Below are 18,571 nucleotides of genomic sequence, written 5' to 3' on the forward strand. Positions count from 1 at the left end.
TTCACAATTTGTTTCTTTACTTCGTTTTACTTCTGTGTATTAACCTATAAAAACATCTCATCAAACTCTGTAAAATTCAAAAGCTTGTCCATCTCATCTTGTTGTGCAGCTGGAAGCAACTCCTTGAGCTTGTCTATGCACATTTTCTCTAAGAAGGCAGCATCTTGATAAACAAACGAGCTTTCTTCATTATAAATCTTTGCATTACCAAACATCAAATGGATATCCTCCAAAAATTCTCTCAATTGAGTGTATGTGTGTCCAGTAGTTCTCTTTCTTATTGTATCAAGGGCTATTGGATGCTTTATCAAAACGTAATAATCCGGATAATATCTTCTTGATGGCTTCACCAAAAACAAGTCACTTAATGCCCTTCCCTCCTCATTCTTAACGTTCATGATCAATCCCAAAAGAGTTTCAATATTATTCTGAAGTATTGCTCTCTCATCTGGTGACAATGGGTCTATAGAAGGAGTTGCACGAGACAACAATGAGCCTCGGCCCCTACCACGTCCCCGAGCCCTGGTACCTCTCGACTTACCACGACCTCTTCCACTGCCTGATGCCCCTACAAGCTCGGGAGTCTCAAGTTTCTGCCTCTTTTGAGCAACAAGATTGTCAGAGTCCTCTGCAGAACGTTTGCTCGAGCTATCGTATTCATTGGTACTGTCTGCATCCGCGTCAAGTCCAGACAAGATTCCAACACGATTCCTTCCAAACCCCTTCTTTCGTTTACCTTTGGTCTTGCCTTTTGAACCCTTGCCGCTTTGGTAGACGTCGCTATCACTATCAAAGTCATCTTCGTCGTCGTCATCAGCATCATCATCATCCTCATCATCATCATCGTCGCCTGACACAACACCATCAATCTGTTTCAACCATTGTTCCTCGGTTAAATTGTCGTCGTACTTCGTAGTCTTTCTTTCACGCGCCCCACGACCATACTCCTCTGTGTAAATGTCTTCCTTCTTAAGAACTTCCTCTGGATCTTTCTTGTATATAGGTGGTAATTCTTGCTCAAAAAGCAATCTTGTAGGGTAGCTAGCATCTCTAGTTGCGGCGTATCTTTCTTCATCAAGTTGCTTAAACTTGACGAGTTCTGATTCGTTCCTAGCGATTATTTCATTCAACTCGTCATCGTCCAAATCTTCCTCCTCATCATCGATACCTTTAGTGCGACGCTCGTCTTCTTTTTCAATCAATGCTCGCAACATTGCCTCCTGCTCCTCGGCGGTGGACTTGTTATCGAATTTACCTGCTTGAATAACTTTACCATCGATCTCCAATTTGGCATGGGCTCTTTCCAAAATCATCTCCTCCACGGAATTTTCGGTGATCAATCGCAAGATTCGAACCTCATTCTTTTGTCCAATACGATGCGCTCTATCTTGTGCTTGTAAATCCTGATGTGGATTCCAATCCGTATCGAAAATGATAACTGTATCCGCAGTTTGCAAGTTCAACCCCAAACCACCAGCACGCGTGGATAAAAGGAAGCAGAAATAGTCAGAGTCAGGAGCATTGAACAACTTTAAAAGATCCGTTCGGTCATCTGCCTTGGTCCCTCCGTCCAACCTCATGTGCTTCATCCCACGAAGTCTAAGAAAGTCCTCCATGATATCCATCACCTGGGTCATTTGGAAAAAAATCAATACTTTATGTCCAGTTTCTTTGAACTTGGGCAAGACTTTATCTAGCAACTCAAATTTACCGGCGACCCTCCAAATAAGATCATTATTCTCGGCCGTTGGATTGATGAAGTTTTCAACATCTTCATAAACAAATGGATGATTACAAATCTTTTTCAATTGCATGATTTGATTATTGGCATTTTTAATGGGAACGGCTATTGTATCATCGCCCGGGTCACCGGCATACAATGCATTGAAACGCAACATTTGCTGGTAAAGCTTTGATTGAAGTGCAGACATCTTACACTTGACCACTTTCTCAACCTTATTTGGCAAATCCTTCTCGACATCCTTTTTCAATCTTCTCAACAAGAACGGCCTCAACACCTTGTGTAATCTTCTAATAACCAACAAAGTCTCTTCTTCACTTAACTCAATCTTGTCTTGCCCGCCAGTGTTTGCAAAAGGTGTATTGAACCACTCGTCAAAAGATTTCACTGAATTGAATATCTTTGGTAATACAAAATTCAACAATGCCCACAACTCGGGCAAGTTATTCTGCAATGGTGTCCCCGTCAAAATCAAACGATAATCACTGTGGTAATTTGTAGTCAACGTTTCCGAAAGTTTCGAATTTGAGTTTTTCATACGGTGTCCTTCATCAATAATCATATGCATCCACTTGACTCTTCCCAAAAGACCTTTGTCTTTGATGATGTACTCGAATGTGGTGAGAAGAATTTGAAAATTGCCTGTTTTGATATCGTGTTGCATTGCTTTCCTTTGGTTTGGCGTTCCCTTATAAGTTATCTTCCTCACAGATGGAGCCCATTTTTCAAACTCAAGGTTCCAATTTGTCACAGTTGAGAGCGGGACAATGACCAAGAAGGGGCCCGATATTTTTTTTACCTCGATCAAGTATGTCAACAACGAAATTGTTTGAATGGTTTTCCCCAATCCCATCTCATCTGCCAAAATCCCGTTCAAGTGGTTATTAAACAAAGAAACCATCCATTGTAAACCCTTTAACTGGTACTCTTTTAAAGTACCACCAACAAGAATCGTGGGTTGTTTTGTAACTTCCTCCTTAATTCTATGAGCAACATTATAGTAATCAGTTTTTTCCCTCTTTTCGTCTTCATCAACAGGCTCAGCAGCGCCCTCTGGTAAACGACCAGAGTTGGCAAGGTTTTCCTCTGCTTCCTTTTGTTGATTTTGAACAGCTTGGGCTAAGGAGTCCAAGAACTGGTTTGTTTGTCTCAATAAGTGTGTGATTCTGGTATCCTTGGTATGGTCCAAGAGCTTCAAATAAGCCTCCTCGTCGTTCAGCTTCAAAGCTTGCAAACGCTGTTTGGCCATTTTTTCTAGCTTCTTCTGTTCTTCCTTAGCTGTCAGGTTGTGGAAACCGCCAATTTTATGAATAAACCTGCTCACCTTCTCTGCTCTCCTGTTGGCCTTGGCAGAGTTTCTGGTGCTAAAGTCAATAACCAGGTCCAAAACTTTCGAGTGCTTTCGGTTCTGCTCTCGCATCAATGTCTCCAACTGATGGCGGTATAAATCCATAGTCACAGACACGCTCTCCATGGATAATGTATTGAATCGCGCCAAAAAGTTAGGGTGTGAATTTGGAAGTAAGGATTTACTGAACCACATCTGACTGAGCAACTTTCCGCGAGCCTGTTTTTGAATGGGAATTATTTCCAACTCGTGTAATTGAGTTAACAACTTGTGTCTCCTTTCATATTCCTCGTGACCTAAAGTTTGGAGTTCCGAACGTAGAAAGTCCTTTTGGTTTTCAATGCCTAGTATCATGAACAATTCACGATTGGCTGCTATTTGCTCCAAGTTTATGCCCTTAGGTAACAAAGAAGGGATCTGAATTCGACTTTGAGGAGTGTAAAAGAAACTAAGTGGGACATCGTTGGTCTTGTCACCGACAATGTCAACTCTTTCAAATGTATCGACCTCGACCGTGGGTTTGGTAACGGGAACAATGATTTTGGAGTCCTTGTTCTTCTCGTTGACAATTTTACTTAGCAAAACTGGAGGAGATGGGTCGGCAAATGAAAATTTACTGTGAGGGGAAGCTGATTGTATTCCTGTTGGTGGCTGAGACTGCTGCGATGGATGAAGTGGCTGAGGTTGAGGTTGAGGTTGAGGTTGAGGTTGAGGTTGAGGTTGGGATTGTGGGTGGGTTGGAGCAGGACCGACTAAGTTTGGCTGCAGTACTTGAGGCTGCTCCTGTTTGATACTATTAAGACGGACAACCTCTTCTTTATGTTTTTCTGCAGCAAGACGTTGTTCTTCCTCTTTGATCTGCTTCTTTGTCAATTTCTTTGGCTGATCTTTATTCTTGGGCTTAGGCCCTCTCTTCCCCTTTTTCTTCTCAGTGGGCTCAGTTGGTGTGTGCGCCTCTGCGGAGACTGGATTTGTCAGATTATTCGGTATGGATAATGGGTTTTGTGAGAAACTCCCAGGCATTGCACTGTTGTTCCCTGCAGAGGTCACTAAGTAAGGATCAGTTGGGTATGAAGATGCAGGGTTCGTGACAAACATTATCAAGTTTTGAGGCATGGGCCCTTGGTTGGGTGACTTGGTCAAGTATTTTATTGCTTGCATTTGTGATTTCAATAGTTGGAATTGCTGATGTGTGAATGCCGACTCCAATGATGGTGGCAGCTGTGCCAGAGGATTGGCGTGCCAATCGTTGATATTTTGTGCAGTGTTGGAACCATTTTGCACAGTTTTGTTTGCAAACTGAGCTGGGTACATGTTATTTCCTATAGAATTGACCAGCAGAGTCGCATCCTGTGAAAAGCGAGTTCCCGGCGCCATCGTCTGTAAGTTTCCTCCTGCAGGAGAAGCAACCTGTTTAGCTAGCTGACCCCCGGCACTGTTCCCATTTGGCGCATTATGGAACTGTTGAGCGGGTGTTGGAGGAACGGCATTCAGGGTAATAGGTGTACCTTGTTGTTGTTGTTGTTGTTGTTGCTGTGGCTGTTGCTGGTAGGGTGCTTGAGATGGAGGACGCGACAACCGTTGTTGTTGTTGTTGTTGTTGTTCCTGTCCATGTTCAGGGGGTCGCTGTGAGTTCTGCTGCTGCTGCTGTTGCTGCAAGTGTTGTAATTGTTGTTGTTGCATTTTTATGTTGTTTATAGTTTTGTTCAACTGGGCGAACTCCGGCACATTGACAACTTGCTCACCATACTGGTCGCGCAATTGATGCCACCGCTGCACGATTCTTTGAATCTCTTCCTTGGTGGGCATACGGTTCATGATTGGATATCCAGTAGCAAGGGATGTTGTTGTTTTTTTTTTCTTTCCTGTGACAGCTAGTCTAAAAACAAATGAAGGTGTGGAAGAAGAAATCAATCGAGTAGAAATCGTCTATGAATTAAACCCGGGCCTATTAAGCGTCAGAATACATATAATGTGAAATGATTGATTGCAAAAACGGTTTTAATGCAAATACCAGATATACGTAAATTCCCAAAAAATAGTGTTGTTAATGTTTTTTTTTTTTTATTTATTTATTCTTTTGCACAAAAAAGAGAAATTTTTTTTTTTTCTTCTTGTTTAAAAGGAACAGCCGACAATTGAGTTCAGGTACACGACCTATGATACCCCACGACTTTATTGAGAGTAGTAGATTAACCTGCTTGTTTGGTGTCTACTGTAAACCCTGCTGAGGTGAGATTGTGGGTCTATGAAAGAAGAAGCGCATGTATTTGCAAGCGTTAGTCGTACTGAGTTCGTTAGTTACAGAGAACTAACGTTGTTGCTCTTGTTGTACCCACTTAGTCTTGATACAACATCTAAAAGCGTAAACATCATGGTCATCATCTGTAGCAATGGCTGCAAAGTGGAAGCATTGGAATACAAACTCCAGCGTATTGGCAGCCTTATCCCGCCGAGACTCAATAGTTTAAGCTATAGCGGATGGCTTTTGAGCAAACTCTTTACAACAGCACTACACTCCAACCTATCCTCAAAGACACCTGTTCGTCTAACCTGACAGTTAGTAATTATCATACGACCATTCATGTCTCTTATAAACTATGGTTTCCAAAGTTTCCCTTGCCCTCTGGGAGCAAAATTAATAGCATCAAATTTTTCTTTCTTGATCGCACCGCTCAAATAGTTGCTATCCTTCTCTTCATGAACAGCACCATCATATGGAATCGGTTCGGCGTCTTTCTCCTTACGTCTTCTTGATCGGCGTGTAGACTTGGTATTAGGAGGCTCTTGCTTCACTGGTTGATACTCATACAAAGTCGAATCGATCTTGTTTTGTAAAACGTCATTCCTTGGATCAAATCCCTCGTTTACCGAAAAGGGATTGTACATTCGAAATGAGTTGACATCATAGTTTTGGAATATGAGTAGTTCGGCCTCATTGACGTTAACGCAATCAATACCATATGACTTTGCCCAAACCTTGGTTATCGGATCCTCTGTAACCAACTTCCAATCTTCCAAATTGCTTTTGGGCTGTGGTTGAGTCTTTTCAATGAATCGCTTGTAGATACATGTACGTATCAAGTATTTCAATCTAGCTGGCATTTCCGCCGTAGACTCGGATGAGGCCGTGTCATCCGGCCCCTCAGTCAATGGTTCACTCTCGCGATGCAGAAGATGGCTTTCCTTGTGTGGGACTTCTCCAATGAGATTCGAATCAAATTTGGTTTTGTAATTAGGAAAGTCCTTTGTTTTGGGCGAATACAACTTGTATTTTGCACATTTAGTCCAAGAGGGTGGTATTTCACTTGGCGACTCTAAAGTCAAATTGTATCTAACATTTCCAAACTGCATTTCGGAGGGATTTTCCAAATAGTTGTCAACAAATCTGATCGCTTCTCTAGCGTTTGTTGCCGTTATTGAGGTTCCCTTCTTCACAAAATCAAACTCGTGCAAGGTATACGATGGTATATACAAGTTTAAAACGATGGGTTCCAATGTTTTATTGAAATTCTGTTTTACATACTCCTCATTGAACCAACGTTTGATATTTCCAATCCCACGAACAAAGGCTGAATGGTCCATCATCAAGCGAACAACCCTGGCTTTTTGATCCTCGTGATTGATCGAACTTCCTGCAGATACCAAGTCCGCTAACTCGTCTCTAAAGTCGAAGTCGCTTGTTTCTGAATCATACTCTTCTGACATCGCTTGGGGGGGTGGGGGGTGGGGGAGCAGCGGTGTCCTAGTAGTAGTTGAATGCTCTTGAAACACGACTGTCGGAAAACGTCCGAAGAGAAGGAAAAAATAATTGCCTCTGTCCTCTGCCAAGATGATGAGGGAATGAAGAGGTGTTGGGTAGTGGCAACAAAGGAGATCGCAAGAAATCTACTTTCGAGTAGGACAGTATGCAGCGAGTGCTTAGAGATACTATTCTACATGATGGGTACGTCTAACGATAGAGAGTAGACGACAACTTGGCTACGCATCCAAACATTTGCGAGGTCCGGTCAGGAAATTACAAATAACCAAACAATTTATGGTGTCTACACCATTCCTAGTTAGTAAAGTCGAACACCAGATAGCTGAGTCTCATTGGAATTTAACAGTATCGTGATCAGATAAGTTTAGTCAAGGGCATAAGCATTGAGCGTGGCTCTAATATTAGAGATGCCAGAAAAACATACTTTAAAATAAAACAAAATTCATCTTGAAGTTAAATGGTCCAATAAGTAAAAGTAAGTTCACATACCTCAGCAATTTTCATGACGTCCATGGTCAATCAAATGAACTTGTTGTGCGAAGAAGTAAAGTAAAGTAAAGTAAAGTAATTCAAGTAGATTTCTCCATGTCCAAAGAAAAGAAAAGAAAAAAAAAAAAATAATTTTTTTTTACGTTTCTTTGTTGTACTGCCGCGCACGACTTAGTTTCGCAACCACAAAATGCCCATAGCAGATTCACGTACTCTCTTTCGCTCTCTCCAAACCAATCTGATTCTTTGATACATAAGCTTGGGAAACTTTTCCAAACTAAATGGGAAAATCTTATGAACTACTCAGAAACAATGTGGTAAAATAAATCAAAATTCAAAATATTATTTGCAGTACAATTTGTTACAATTTCAATGGAAAATTACTGGAGTCTCAGCAGAAGTCAACTTAGGTAAGAAGAACTTACATTATGCCCAATTGGATTCTTGAAAGTTCTATTAATTTGCATCAAGTAGGCACTAGAGCTACTAGGATCAACCATCAGGTATAGAATTTGCCAGGTCAAATTTTCATAATGAGACACCACGCCTTATACCATATGCCAAAATAAGGTGAACAATTTCGCTTAATGATGGAGTATGATTTTCTTTTGTGTTGCACGGATTTAGAAGATGGCTAAGAAAACCCGTACGATCTACGGACGTAACGTAATATGTTGTTGAAGTTTAAATCTGCTGGCTATAAAGTGCACTGCTTGATTTTGTGTCTATTAACCTGTGATTACCTGATTTGGATGTTTTCAAAACAAAAAATATTTGCGAAATTTGCGGTAGCGCTGACGTACATTGTTACACACTTTTTCATGGAAAGTTATATGGTTAGAATGGGAAACCACGATTCAGATAATAATAATGCAAATGAATTCACAAAACCTCCTCATGCAAATTCCAGCTTTCGTAAAAAAGTGATTTAGTTTCACATCTTGGGATTTTCTTTGGAAAAGATTTTGTTGTTGTTGTTGTTGTTGCTGCCGCTGCTGCTGCTACTAAATCTCCAAGAGTTTAGAATTTAATTTAGAGAGGACAAGCCAGTTTCGACTACCAGTCATTTTATTCCTTATTTCACCAGATCAAAGCAAACAACTTACCAGGTTCCAAAAAGAACAGGATGGCTACATATCAAGCAGCTAAATTGAGTTCACCGCTTCCAAGCACTCCCCCACGTGGTAGACCAGTCAAGACAACTAGTCCATCAGTGACAAACTCATCGTCACCATCAAAAGAAAGGAAGTCACAAAGCATTGGCGCAATGGGCCACTCTCCGAAGTTAGGCGAAGATGATTTAAGGTCCATCATTTCATCACCTCAGTTGACGCCTGATCAATTAAGGTCAATATCAAGAAGCCCATTGGCCCGAAGAATGCACGTTGTATCATCCAATCCATCTAATGACAAGTATGTGATCCCCATTCCGCTAACCTTAAGACTTCCTCCCAGGTTAACTTCACCTACAAGGCAGAGAGATAGCACGAGGCTTACTCCTGCATCGCCATTGCTGGACTCATCCCTACCCAAACAAAAAAGGAGCACCTTGGTGTACACTTCCCACGGATATGAAAAGATTGACGTGTCGCTGTCGTCGGAGGATGAGCAAGAGGAGAATCTTCCTCCAACAGTGCCCGAAAAACCAAGTTTAGCTAAGAAGCCACAACCTCCGTCTGTTGCCACAAACAAGACCAAATATCTGAAAATTGCATATCCTAATAAAGAGCCGGATGAGCTAAGTATGATAGAGGAGATGTCCAATTTTGGTTCAAGAAACTCAAGCATTACAAGAAGCACAAATAAAGGTATGAAGCATGAGCATAGCAAGAAACTACCAAACTTGCCAGCAAAAATTGACGAAACAGAAGCAGTCAATATAACAGATGGCTCAACTTCGGGTAAACCATTTGCGGACTCGCTAAATTTAGTTGGAATGAAAAAGCCACAAGGTCTGCCATCAAATAAGGGGCTTAAAGCAATCTGCACAACAAACAGAGCAGTCACACAAGGGGAAGTGCCACAGGCTTATAGCACGAGACCGCCACATAGTCGCTGCTTCAGTGAGACCTCACAGGTGTCGAGTGTAAGTTCTTTCAGTTCTGCAGGAGCATTTGGACTAGCGAACTCGCGGCAAAAGTTTAGCTCCACTGATAGATCAGTTGCAAGCAAGAACAATGGCCAATTCAGCCCTCATCGCTTGCAACAGGTTGACACTTCATATAAATTACCACCTGCCATTACTGATAGACAAGTCTCAGATGCCAGTCAAGCATCCACCAGTTCTTCAAATAGCTGGAACTCATTGCAGCAATCTATTGATATATCTTTGACTAAGGAGCAGGACGATAAGGAAGATCTTTCAATGAGTAGAGTTGAAGCGTCAGGCAAAGCAAGTGAAGAGAACCTTTGGCTGGACGCTAGCTCTACAAGTAGCGAAGAATCAGTCGATGAAATCAGCCCACTTAATATAACTAGACAAAACACACAGTCCACTTTGCAGTCGAAAAAAAGCTTCATGGATGAACAACTTCACTCAAAACCTGATGCAAGTATCGACCACAGAGGTGCCGGGGTCGCATTCGAGTTTCCAAATAACTCCAGCAATATTACCAATAGCAAGTCTTTGAAACTGAAATCGATAGATGAAGATGGGAAGAGCACAAAGTCTCGATTCAGCTTTTATTCCAATGGACAAATTGAGATACCAGATTTGGCATGCGGCAAAGTCATGGACCAGTATTCGTCAAAGTCTCCCTCGAGTTATAATGAAACGGTATTTTCTGATAGGCCTACCGAAACTTCGGTCTCTGATGTCGAACACGATGAGCATGAAATAAGAAAAATTCGAGTCCCCAGCCGAGATGCTTTACTACATTTTCAGCAACAGTACCAAAACTATACTGAAGATGGTGACTCTGACAATGAAGGCTCACTTAGACAGTCTACCTTGTATTCCACTCCTGCAATTGCCAAAACAGCACCAGACTTACAAAGCAATGTTCCTCTTTCAAGAGCTATTCCCACGTCACCTGTTAGACATAGACGAGGCAAGTCGATGTACAATATTGACTTTAATACATCCGAGAGCTCTCCAAAAGCGCAACATCAATTGCATCAAAAGTCGAAGTCAACAGACTTCAATTCCAGAACGAGTTTTGCGGAACTGTCTCATTCAAAGGCCTCTACAAGTGCGTCACATACTAGTGCTCCCCTCAGAAATAACTCGAATAAGGAGCCGCCAAATGCTGTTCCCGAGAAGTTGGACATCCAAGTTGCAGAGCCACCAAAAGCAGTACACTATGCTGTTGACTTCAGGGTAAACAATAGTAACGATTGTGACTTTGGGAACAAATATACCACTCCAAAAGCTTTAGATACCCGTCACTCACTAAGAGCAAAGCACCAATCAACAAAGAGAAAACCGCCATCTGAATCCTCCAGTCAAAGAGATGATTCCGATGCGGAGAGCGTTGTGATTGATTTGACTGATGATAAGTACCGAGTTGTCACGATTCAACGAAGTGACTCGACCCTATCATACCGCTCGGTGATGGAGAAACGCAAGGGGAAGGAAGTTGAAGTAATTCTTCTTGATGACGAGGAGGAGACGAGAGAGAAACCAGAGCGAGCGCAAATGCATGAAGCCGATGAGACCGATGACGAATTGCTGAGTATCTATTCAAAATACAAGAATGATTCATGGCTATTTGGACCAAAATCAAAAACTGGTAGTACAGCATCATTTGACGCTACGTCCCAAAATTCGAATTTGAATGTTGTGCAAAGACATAGGGAGCCCCCCGAGAAGTTACAGAACTTGCGTTCACTAACTACTGCGGGAAGAATAGTACATGAATTGAACTTGAAGAGATCAAATACTTCTGCATCATCCAAAGCATCCTCGTCCCACAAAGATGGAAACAGAAAAGTAGAGGCAAACACTCGCCTTAAAAATCAGAACAACCGAGTTAGTACGTCTTATATTGACGACAAGTATTTTGACTATGCAATGAATGGTAATTACAACTTTCAAACATTCATGAACGAGAGGGTTAATTAGAGTTAATAAATAGAAATGCATCAAATTTCAGGAATGCTAGACACCTTGTAGGTTGCGGTTACATCCTTGTGCAAATCAGCTGCTGAATCTTCCTATTTTGACATGCACGGGAATCAGAGCAGTTCCTTCGTCCTTCACGTCCTCTTCATTCTCGTTCTCTTCAGTAACAGATGTGATTGAATTAACAGAGCGGAAAGACAGACCTCGGCTCACGTTTGTGTTTTTCACCCTACTAAAATCCGGGGGTGCTGCAGGAGAGGGCCGTTTGGTTTTATCGTAAAACGTAACCGTCTTACCAGAAGTCTCTATCTTATTCGACTTTGCTTGATTCAGTAATAATACTCTCCTCGGTTTCCTGTTGTACGAATTTGACCTTTCAAAGCCCATTGTCATGGAATTGACACCTGAAGCAGCACCCTTGATATTGTCGTGCTCTTCGTAATCAAAGTCCATCGGTATCCGGTTTATCTCATCCAATACATCTTGATCTAAGGGTGGTGGTTTCATTGTGTCGTCGGTGGGGTCGACACCTTTCATAGTCAAGCTCTCCTGGCTACTGAACCATGAATAGCGCTTGAAGGATGGTTTTCTTTTCACGCTCCAGTCTTGGTGCGTATCGCGTTTGCTTTCCTGAAAATCAGCGAGGTTGGAAGGATCATGTGTTGGCTGGGGTTTGATGCTGTTGTTTGATTTTTCATTGTCAACAGTATTATCACTGTCTCCAACTGAGGCTAAAAAGTTCATCATGACATCTACCGAGCTTCGAACCTTTTTGTTGTCAACCTCAGGAGCTAATTCCGTGGTACCAACAACCCCATGACTAGGCTCTAAGCTGGATAGAAGCCCCATCATTTCAGCTACTGAATTTCTCTCTCGACGGTTACCGGAGTCATGTGCTGTCCCAGCTTCACCTTTGGCTGGATTACTAAGCTCCAAGCTAGATAAAAGCCCCATCATTTCAGCCACTGAGCTACGATTTTGGGATCTAGTTTCACCATTGTTGGCCGCATTGATTTGTTCTTGATCCTCTTTGACTGAGCAGCTTCCATCATTATTTGTAAGTCCAGTCGAAGTATTACAAGAACCAGAGCCACTAATGAGCGTTGCACAGGATCCGGCTCTCATGGATTGGATCTCATCAGTGGAATTGGTGAGCACCTCTTGGCGCCGAAGCTTTTGCCAACTTTCAAAGTCGTCTACTTTGCCTTTAATCTTGTTGTTCAAACCCTCATCAAAGGAACCGTGGAAAGAAGCTATAAATTGCTCTGTTTCTGGATTGATGTTTTCAGGCTCGCCATTATTCAGGAGTTGGTTGCTAGAAACATTGACCGGATTACGATGAATTAAGGATCTGTTTGGATTTTGCCCCTTTCGACCAGAGCGATGACTCAAGTTATGACCGATGGTGAGTCCATTTATGACCGGGCTGCTAACATCATAAAGCTCAAACTGGTTGTCATGAGGAACCAAAGGTGATTGAAGGTCCCCACTGGTGTTGATGTTTGAGTGAATGGAATTCAGAGTGCTCCGATCTAAATAGTTTTCCAAAATATCATCTTCAACACTAGCCCTTCTAGGACTCGAAGGTAAATCGTGACTCTCCAGTCTAGGAGGACCTTGTATCGACAAGTGATGCGAGGTGTTGAATGTTGAATGAGGAGGGAACTCATACCCACAAGTAAGCTCTCTAAACTTTGTTTCGGGGGAGAAACTTTTGGAGATATCGCCAAACGTAGGATCCATGGCTGGCAATGGGGGTTTTGCAAGAGCATCGTGACTGAGATTATCCAGCTCGTGATGTTGTTGCTTGTCACGAGAGTTAGAAATAGTGCAGGACTTTATATCCTCATTCAGAAACATATCATTGTACGCGGCATTTTCTCCGTCAAATTCGTTATAGTCATCATATTCCTCGTCATCCTCGCCTAAACCATTGTTTTCAAAGTCATAATCCATCATATCTTCAGCGTCACCACCCAAATCATTCTCGTCAAATGAGTTCAGGGCCAAAGCTTGCTCCAACTTTGGTTTACTAACATTTGTTTTGTAGTATTTGACCGAAGTGTTTCGTCCGGCTTTCATATCTTGCACAAATGAAAACTGGGAAGAATTGTCGTCATCGTCCCTATCATCGTCGTCGGAATCGTAATTGTCATCGGAACTCTCGCTAGATTCTCCACTGCGGCTTGTTCTCGAATTCTCTTTGTCATTGATATACGATACAGATTTTGCATCCAAAAAGACTTGCTTGGCGTGAAATTGGTCATTCTCTGCCGAAGATGCAATACTAAAGTTCTTACTTGAACCTCTACTCAAAAGTATAGGCGGGCCAAGACCGTTAAGATTTGCCGTGACAGGCGGCACTTCGACAATTTCTAGAGGATATGCAACAGTAGAAGCTTCATTTTGGCCCTTTTCTAGAAGTGGCTTCATCGATTTAGTATCTAATTCTTGAAGTGAAGGAGAAGACACAGTCAGTTTGAGTCTGGTGTCTCCACTCATTCTTGCAGGTGGTTTCATCATGTCGTGAAGAGTGGGGATCGACGCATTGCTTCTGCTCCGTATATGCTTCTTCAACCGAGAAGTTTTCGACTCTCTTGGGGAAGCCCCGTTCACCATTAGACTTTGTAAATTATCATTTGAGTTTGGTGTTGGCCCTGCTGATTTTGTTGACGAAAACAAGTTCTTTATTGGCGTTAACAACTTTTTCGGCGAATTCGTAGTCGTCGAGGACAAATGAACATTGGTAGGTGGTGTATATTGCGGGAATTGCTGCATCTTTGGGGACGAAGTCGGAGTAAACTTGTGATGGTTGGCTGTGGGTGGGGTCATACTTTCAAACGTTGTTGTGCGAAAATTTGCGCTAGGTTGTGCATGCTTAGCATTGTCGCTTGATGAAGTAGTAGAATCATTCTTTTTAGGTTGTTTTATAAACGATTTCATCAAATTGATGCGTTCGAGAAAGGTTCCAGCAGTAGGATGTTTCCTTTATTGGCTTATATGTTACATAACTCGATCTGAGTTTATCGCGGAAAAAGAATGGTCGTGCTATTTAACAAAAAACCAAACATAATACATACTAAATCTTACAAGCTTCTTCTCTTTTTGACAGCATTGGCCAACAAATCTAATACTTCAACGGTTGTATCCCAACCGATACAAGCATCGGTTATGGAAACACCATATTTCAAAGCATCTTTGCCCCCCTCTTCTTGCAGAGGAACGTTTTGTCTTCCTTCGTTGATATTACTTTCAATCATCAAACCACAAATCGATTTATCACCAGCCTCAATTTGGTCAGCAACAGCTTTTGCAACTTTTGGTTGGTTTCTGTGATCCTTGTTACTGTTCCCATGGGAGCAATCTACCATGATTCTGGGGCCGCTTTTTTCTTCTGTCACCAACTTGGCTTTCTTTAATTGTGCTTGTGTTTCCTTCACGGAAGCCTCGTCGTAATTGGTGCCTTGTTTACCTCCTCTTAGTATAACAAAACAGTCTTGGTTTCCATCAGTGCCCACAATTGCAACCACTCCAGGTTTTGTAACAGACAAGAAATGATGAGGATGAGCAGCAGAATGTACAGCATCAATAGCAACACCCAAAGTTCCATCAGTACCGTTTTTGAAACCAACAGGGAATGACAATCCAGATGCCAATTCCCTGTGCAATTGTGATTCCGTGGTTCTTGCCCCGACTGCACCAACTGAGAATAAATCAGACAAAAATTGAGGCGAGATTGTGTCCAACATTTCACCAGCAATAGGCAACTTGGAGGTCAATTCCACAAACAACTTTCTTGCAATTCTCAAACCTTTGTTGATATGAAATGTACCGTTGATATCAGGATCATTGATCAAACCTTTCCAGCCCACAGTAGTTCTAGGTTTTTCCAAGTATGCTCTCATGACAATCAAAAGTTCACCCTTGTGTTTCTCTGCTTCCTTGTGAAGTCTATCAGCGTATTCCAAGGCTGCTTTAGGGTCATGGATGGAACAAGGACCAATCACTATGATCAATCTGTCATCCTTTCCGTTCAAAATATCGACTGCAGCATTTCTTCCTTCCAAAATAGTTTTCAGGGATTCAGGGGTCAAAGGGTATTCGTGTTGCAACAAGTCTGGTGGTGTTAATGGATCATAACCACGAACTGTTTCAAAATGTTAGTACCACATTTGCTGAAACTTTTACTTGACTCAATTTAAAAATACTAATCAACCAACATACTTCTCCAATCTTCCATACGAGATCTGTCTCCAACGTGTTCGTTTGTAATAAACATGTTTCTGGTATTAGCTTGTGGTGTTGCACTACTGTAGAATGCCGTATTTGAAGCAAAGAAACTTTACAGTCCGAAGTGTGTTTTTTTTTTTTTGACTGAAAAATTTTTGACAAGAGGAGAGTAGTTAGCTTTTGTGTACATACAAATGTTTTATTACTCATCGTTTAGAACAATTGCGATTGCATGATTTAGAGAAAAGTGCAATTTTGTGACACACTCATCACAAAGGAGAGGAGGGGAAGGATATTGGCAAACACCATAAGTACAAGTGATTGCATCTACACAACCGCCCCCCGTTCCACATCATAGCTCACATACTCTAATAACAAAAGGTTGCAATTCATTCAAACCTGTTCAAATATATAGATGTATGCATTTTTCTCCACCTCTTTCAAATTCTCCTCCTGGCAAAGTACCACTTTCTCATCATTGAACAAAACCCACTTCCATGCACCATCGACAAATTTTTTCACAAATACAACATAGTGACCGGTATGTGACGACGCACCTTTGTGACAGATCACCGACTTCAATTGGTACTGACCCGAGGATTTAGATTCGTTGCTCAATTTTGCAAGTAAATCCCGCTTTTCCTTGCCAGCGTTAACAGGTACCTTGTCATTCACTTCGATTACACCGTCATCGTCAGGATTGGAAAATAACCACTCTACGGCAGCACTAGGGTCATCATTGTTCAAATAAAGCGCCTTTTTCGACAATTGGTGGGAAAATCCCATGCCCACGAGATTACTAACGGCTTCGTCTGATGGGGTCAGTGGTGCCTTCAATCCCTCTCCTGTGAGATCTAGTGGTTCATCAATATCAGGATCTTCCATATGCTCAAAAAGCCAGTTCATGGCTGCTTCAGCATCGTTGTTTCCTGTGCTGTACAAAGCTTTAATTGATCGAGGTTCTGGGAACCCCATCCCTAAAAGTGTATTCAACTGTTCAGCATTTGCGGTAAAGGTCTGCGTGTCATCATTCGACCTGGAAGGTGTAACTTCAATTTCCCCCTCTTTAAAAAAGGGTGCCTTGAATTCAGAAAGGTCTAGGGTAAAAGGCACCTTTACTGGAACGTCTACTTTTGCAGGTGCCCAATTCTCCAATTTGATTCTTTGAGCACTGACAATAAGATATTTCGGGAACGATGTAAACCCGCCTGATTTCAAGGCAGCTCCGGGCTTCAGATTACAATTGTCACATTGGTATCCCGGTATCAATTCGGGACCCGCTACTTTCTGGAAGCTGTCACGCAAATCCACTTCCTTGTAAACTTTCTCGTCGCCCTCTGTCGCCAACACCGTTTCCTCCAACGGAACTGATATATTGTCCACCAACTCATTTTTCAATGATCCATGTTTGCAGTTGTCACAAACGACTTTCTCCGTGTATACAAATTTCAAATCCTCATTTAACTTTAGCCCAAACTCATTATCAAGTTTGTCTAAGAGATAAAGAAGAAACTCATAGGCATCCTGCTGTCTCTGGGTTTTAAACTCAGGGTGGTTTTGCCCAATAAGATTCTTGAAAACAAAAGGTTTGATACCTAGTTGGTAGTCCTCCCCTTTCAAAGGACTGGGAACGGAATACCTTCCACTGTACAACCCGTCATAAATTTTGAGTAATTGACTTGACAAATCTTCGGCCGGATTGATATCTAACTTAGGGTTCAAGCCCTTGAAGAACTCTTTGTACAGACTCAAATCGAATAATGCTTGGAGGACAGAATTCATATAACATGAGTTCCCAAGATTCTTCAATCCCGTCAATCCTTTCCCATAAACTGGCGGCAACTTATCTCCACCAGCACCATCCAATTTGAAGTCCCAATTCAAATTCTGATCAATGTTAAGTTCAACTAGGGACTTTTCAGTCTTTTTAGTCTTTTCCAAATCAATGCCGTACTTCTTAAGTATGGCTGCCAAATTTGGCACCTTCACCTCATCATTGCATTGATAACAATATGCATCATAGCTTTCAGAGTCTCCCGATAGAGATCCCAATTTCAATGCTACAGGATGTTGTGAAGTTTCATAATGGGCCAAAGCGTGACCGTTTCCTTTCATAGTGGACGCGTACTGTTGTCTTCCACACCCCAAAGCACCACAATGCAAACAAATCCACAAATTCTCTTTCAAATCACACTGGCTACATTTTGTGAGATCAAGTGTTCCATCGAAATCAAATTGCTCGACATTTACTGAATGCGGGCACGGTGCAATTTCTTGCTCCCATTGCTTGATCTCCTCGTCGTCATTCGATGAATTTGCACTCAAGATTTCCTCAAAAAGGTTATTGAAAGCAGCGCTGAGCTCTGATCTTGGATAAAGTTTATCTTGCTTCACGTCGTACAAGCTGATCTCGGTGTTGTAATAATCTTCCTCGCTGACGTTCTTAATTTCCAACTTGCGAATTTTCGGACTCTTTTCACCATCGTCGTCATATAGAAGTTTATCGATTTCCTCTTTCGGTTTTAAAGTCTTTTTGACATTCAAGTATAAGTAGTTTCCGGTGGCCTCATAATTTTGCTTTGTATAGTTGTATTCGTTATTTCTTGAGTATGCACGATAAGTTTTCAAATCAATGTCTAGACCTAAGTCATTATTTTCTGCTGTATCAAATGTGTACATACAGTCGTCTTTATAAATCTTGGCACCAGCCGGAACATGGGGTGGGATATTCTGAGGTAACTCTAAGCCCATTTTGTCAATTGTTTGTTATGCAAATCGGTGGTAATATAAAGGTGGCAAATTGTGTTTGGCAAAAAAAGAAATGAAAATAGAAAACACAGTTGTTACTTCGCCGTTTTGGAAAAGACTGCGAAAAGGAGAAAAAGTGGTTGGAGTCACCACACTAATACAATGTGCCATCGTTTGGTTGAAAAATTT

The 18,571-nt window shown here is 41.8% G+C and overlaps 6 protein-coding genes across 6 annotated transcripts; 1 reads left to right on the forward strand and 5 right to left on the reverse strand. All coding sequences in view use genetic code 12, as the record gives it.

Annotated features, from left to right (window-relative positions):
* Positions 1–44: 44 nt before the first annotated feature.
* Positions 45–4,907, reverse strand: SNF2 (SWI/SNF catalytic subunit; the record flags this gene model as incomplete). Its single annotated transcript, XM_051752713.1, has 1 exon — positions 45–4,907. One exon carries the CDS (start codon positions 4,905–4,907, stop codon positions 45–47), a length of 4,863 nt encoding a protein of 1,620 aa, XP_051608315.1.
* Positions 4,908–5,687: 780 nt separating this feature from the next.
* On the reverse strand, positions 5,688–6,797 carry KGF57_003307 (uncharacterized protein; the record flags this gene model as incomplete). The annotated part of the gene is made up of 1 exon (XM_051752714.1): positions 5,688–6,797. One exon carries the CDS (start codon positions 6,795–6,797, stop codon positions 5,688–5,690), a length of 1,110 nt encoding a protein of 369 aa, XP_051608316.1.
* Positions 6,798–8,467: 1,670 nt separating this feature from the next.
* On the forward strand, positions 8,468–11,404 carry KGF57_003308 (uncharacterized protein; the record flags this gene model as incomplete). Its single annotated transcript, XM_051752716.1, has 1 exon — positions 8,468–11,404. The coding sequence occupies one exon, from the start codon at positions 8,468–8,470 to the stop codon at positions 11,402–11,404; it is 2,937 nt and encodes a 978-aa protein (XP_051608317.1).
* A 75-nt stretch (positions 11,405–11,479) lies between these two features.
* Positions 11,480–14,347, reverse strand: KGF57_003309 (uncharacterized protein; the record flags this gene model as incomplete). Its single annotated transcript, XM_051752717.1, has 1 exon — positions 11,480–14,347. The coding sequence occupies one exon, from the start codon at positions 14,345–14,347 to the stop codon at positions 11,480–11,482; it is 2,868 nt and encodes a 955-aa protein (XP_051608318.1).
* Positions 14,348–14,490: 143 nt separating this feature from the next.
* On the reverse strand, positions 14,491–15,683 carry ARO3 (3-deoxy-7-phosphoheptulonate synthase; the record flags this gene model as incomplete). Its single annotated transcript, XM_051752718.1, has 2 exons — positions 14,491–15,551; positions 15,629–15,683. 2 exons carry the CDS (start codon positions 15,681–15,683, stop codon positions 14,491–14,493), a joined length of 1,116 nt encoding a protein of 371 aa, XP_051608319.1.
* A 344-nt stretch (positions 15,684–16,027) lies between these two features.
* Positions 16,028–18,385, reverse strand: KGF57_003311 (ubiquitin-specific protease; the record flags this gene model as incomplete). The annotated part of the gene is made up of 1 exon (XM_051752719.1): positions 16,028–18,385. The coding sequence occupies one exon, from the start codon at positions 18,383–18,385 to the stop codon at positions 16,028–16,030; it is 2,358 nt and encodes a 785-aa protein (XP_051608320.1).
* Positions 18,386–18,571: the final 186 nt, after the last annotated feature.

This window comes from Candida theae (assembly GCF_024610275.1).
Source record: "Candida theae strain CBS 12239 chromosome Unknown scaffold1, whole genome shotgun sequence".
Lineage (NCBI taxonomy): Eukaryota > Fungi > Ascomycota > Pichiomycetes > Serinales > Debaryomycetaceae > Lodderomyces > Lodderomyces theae.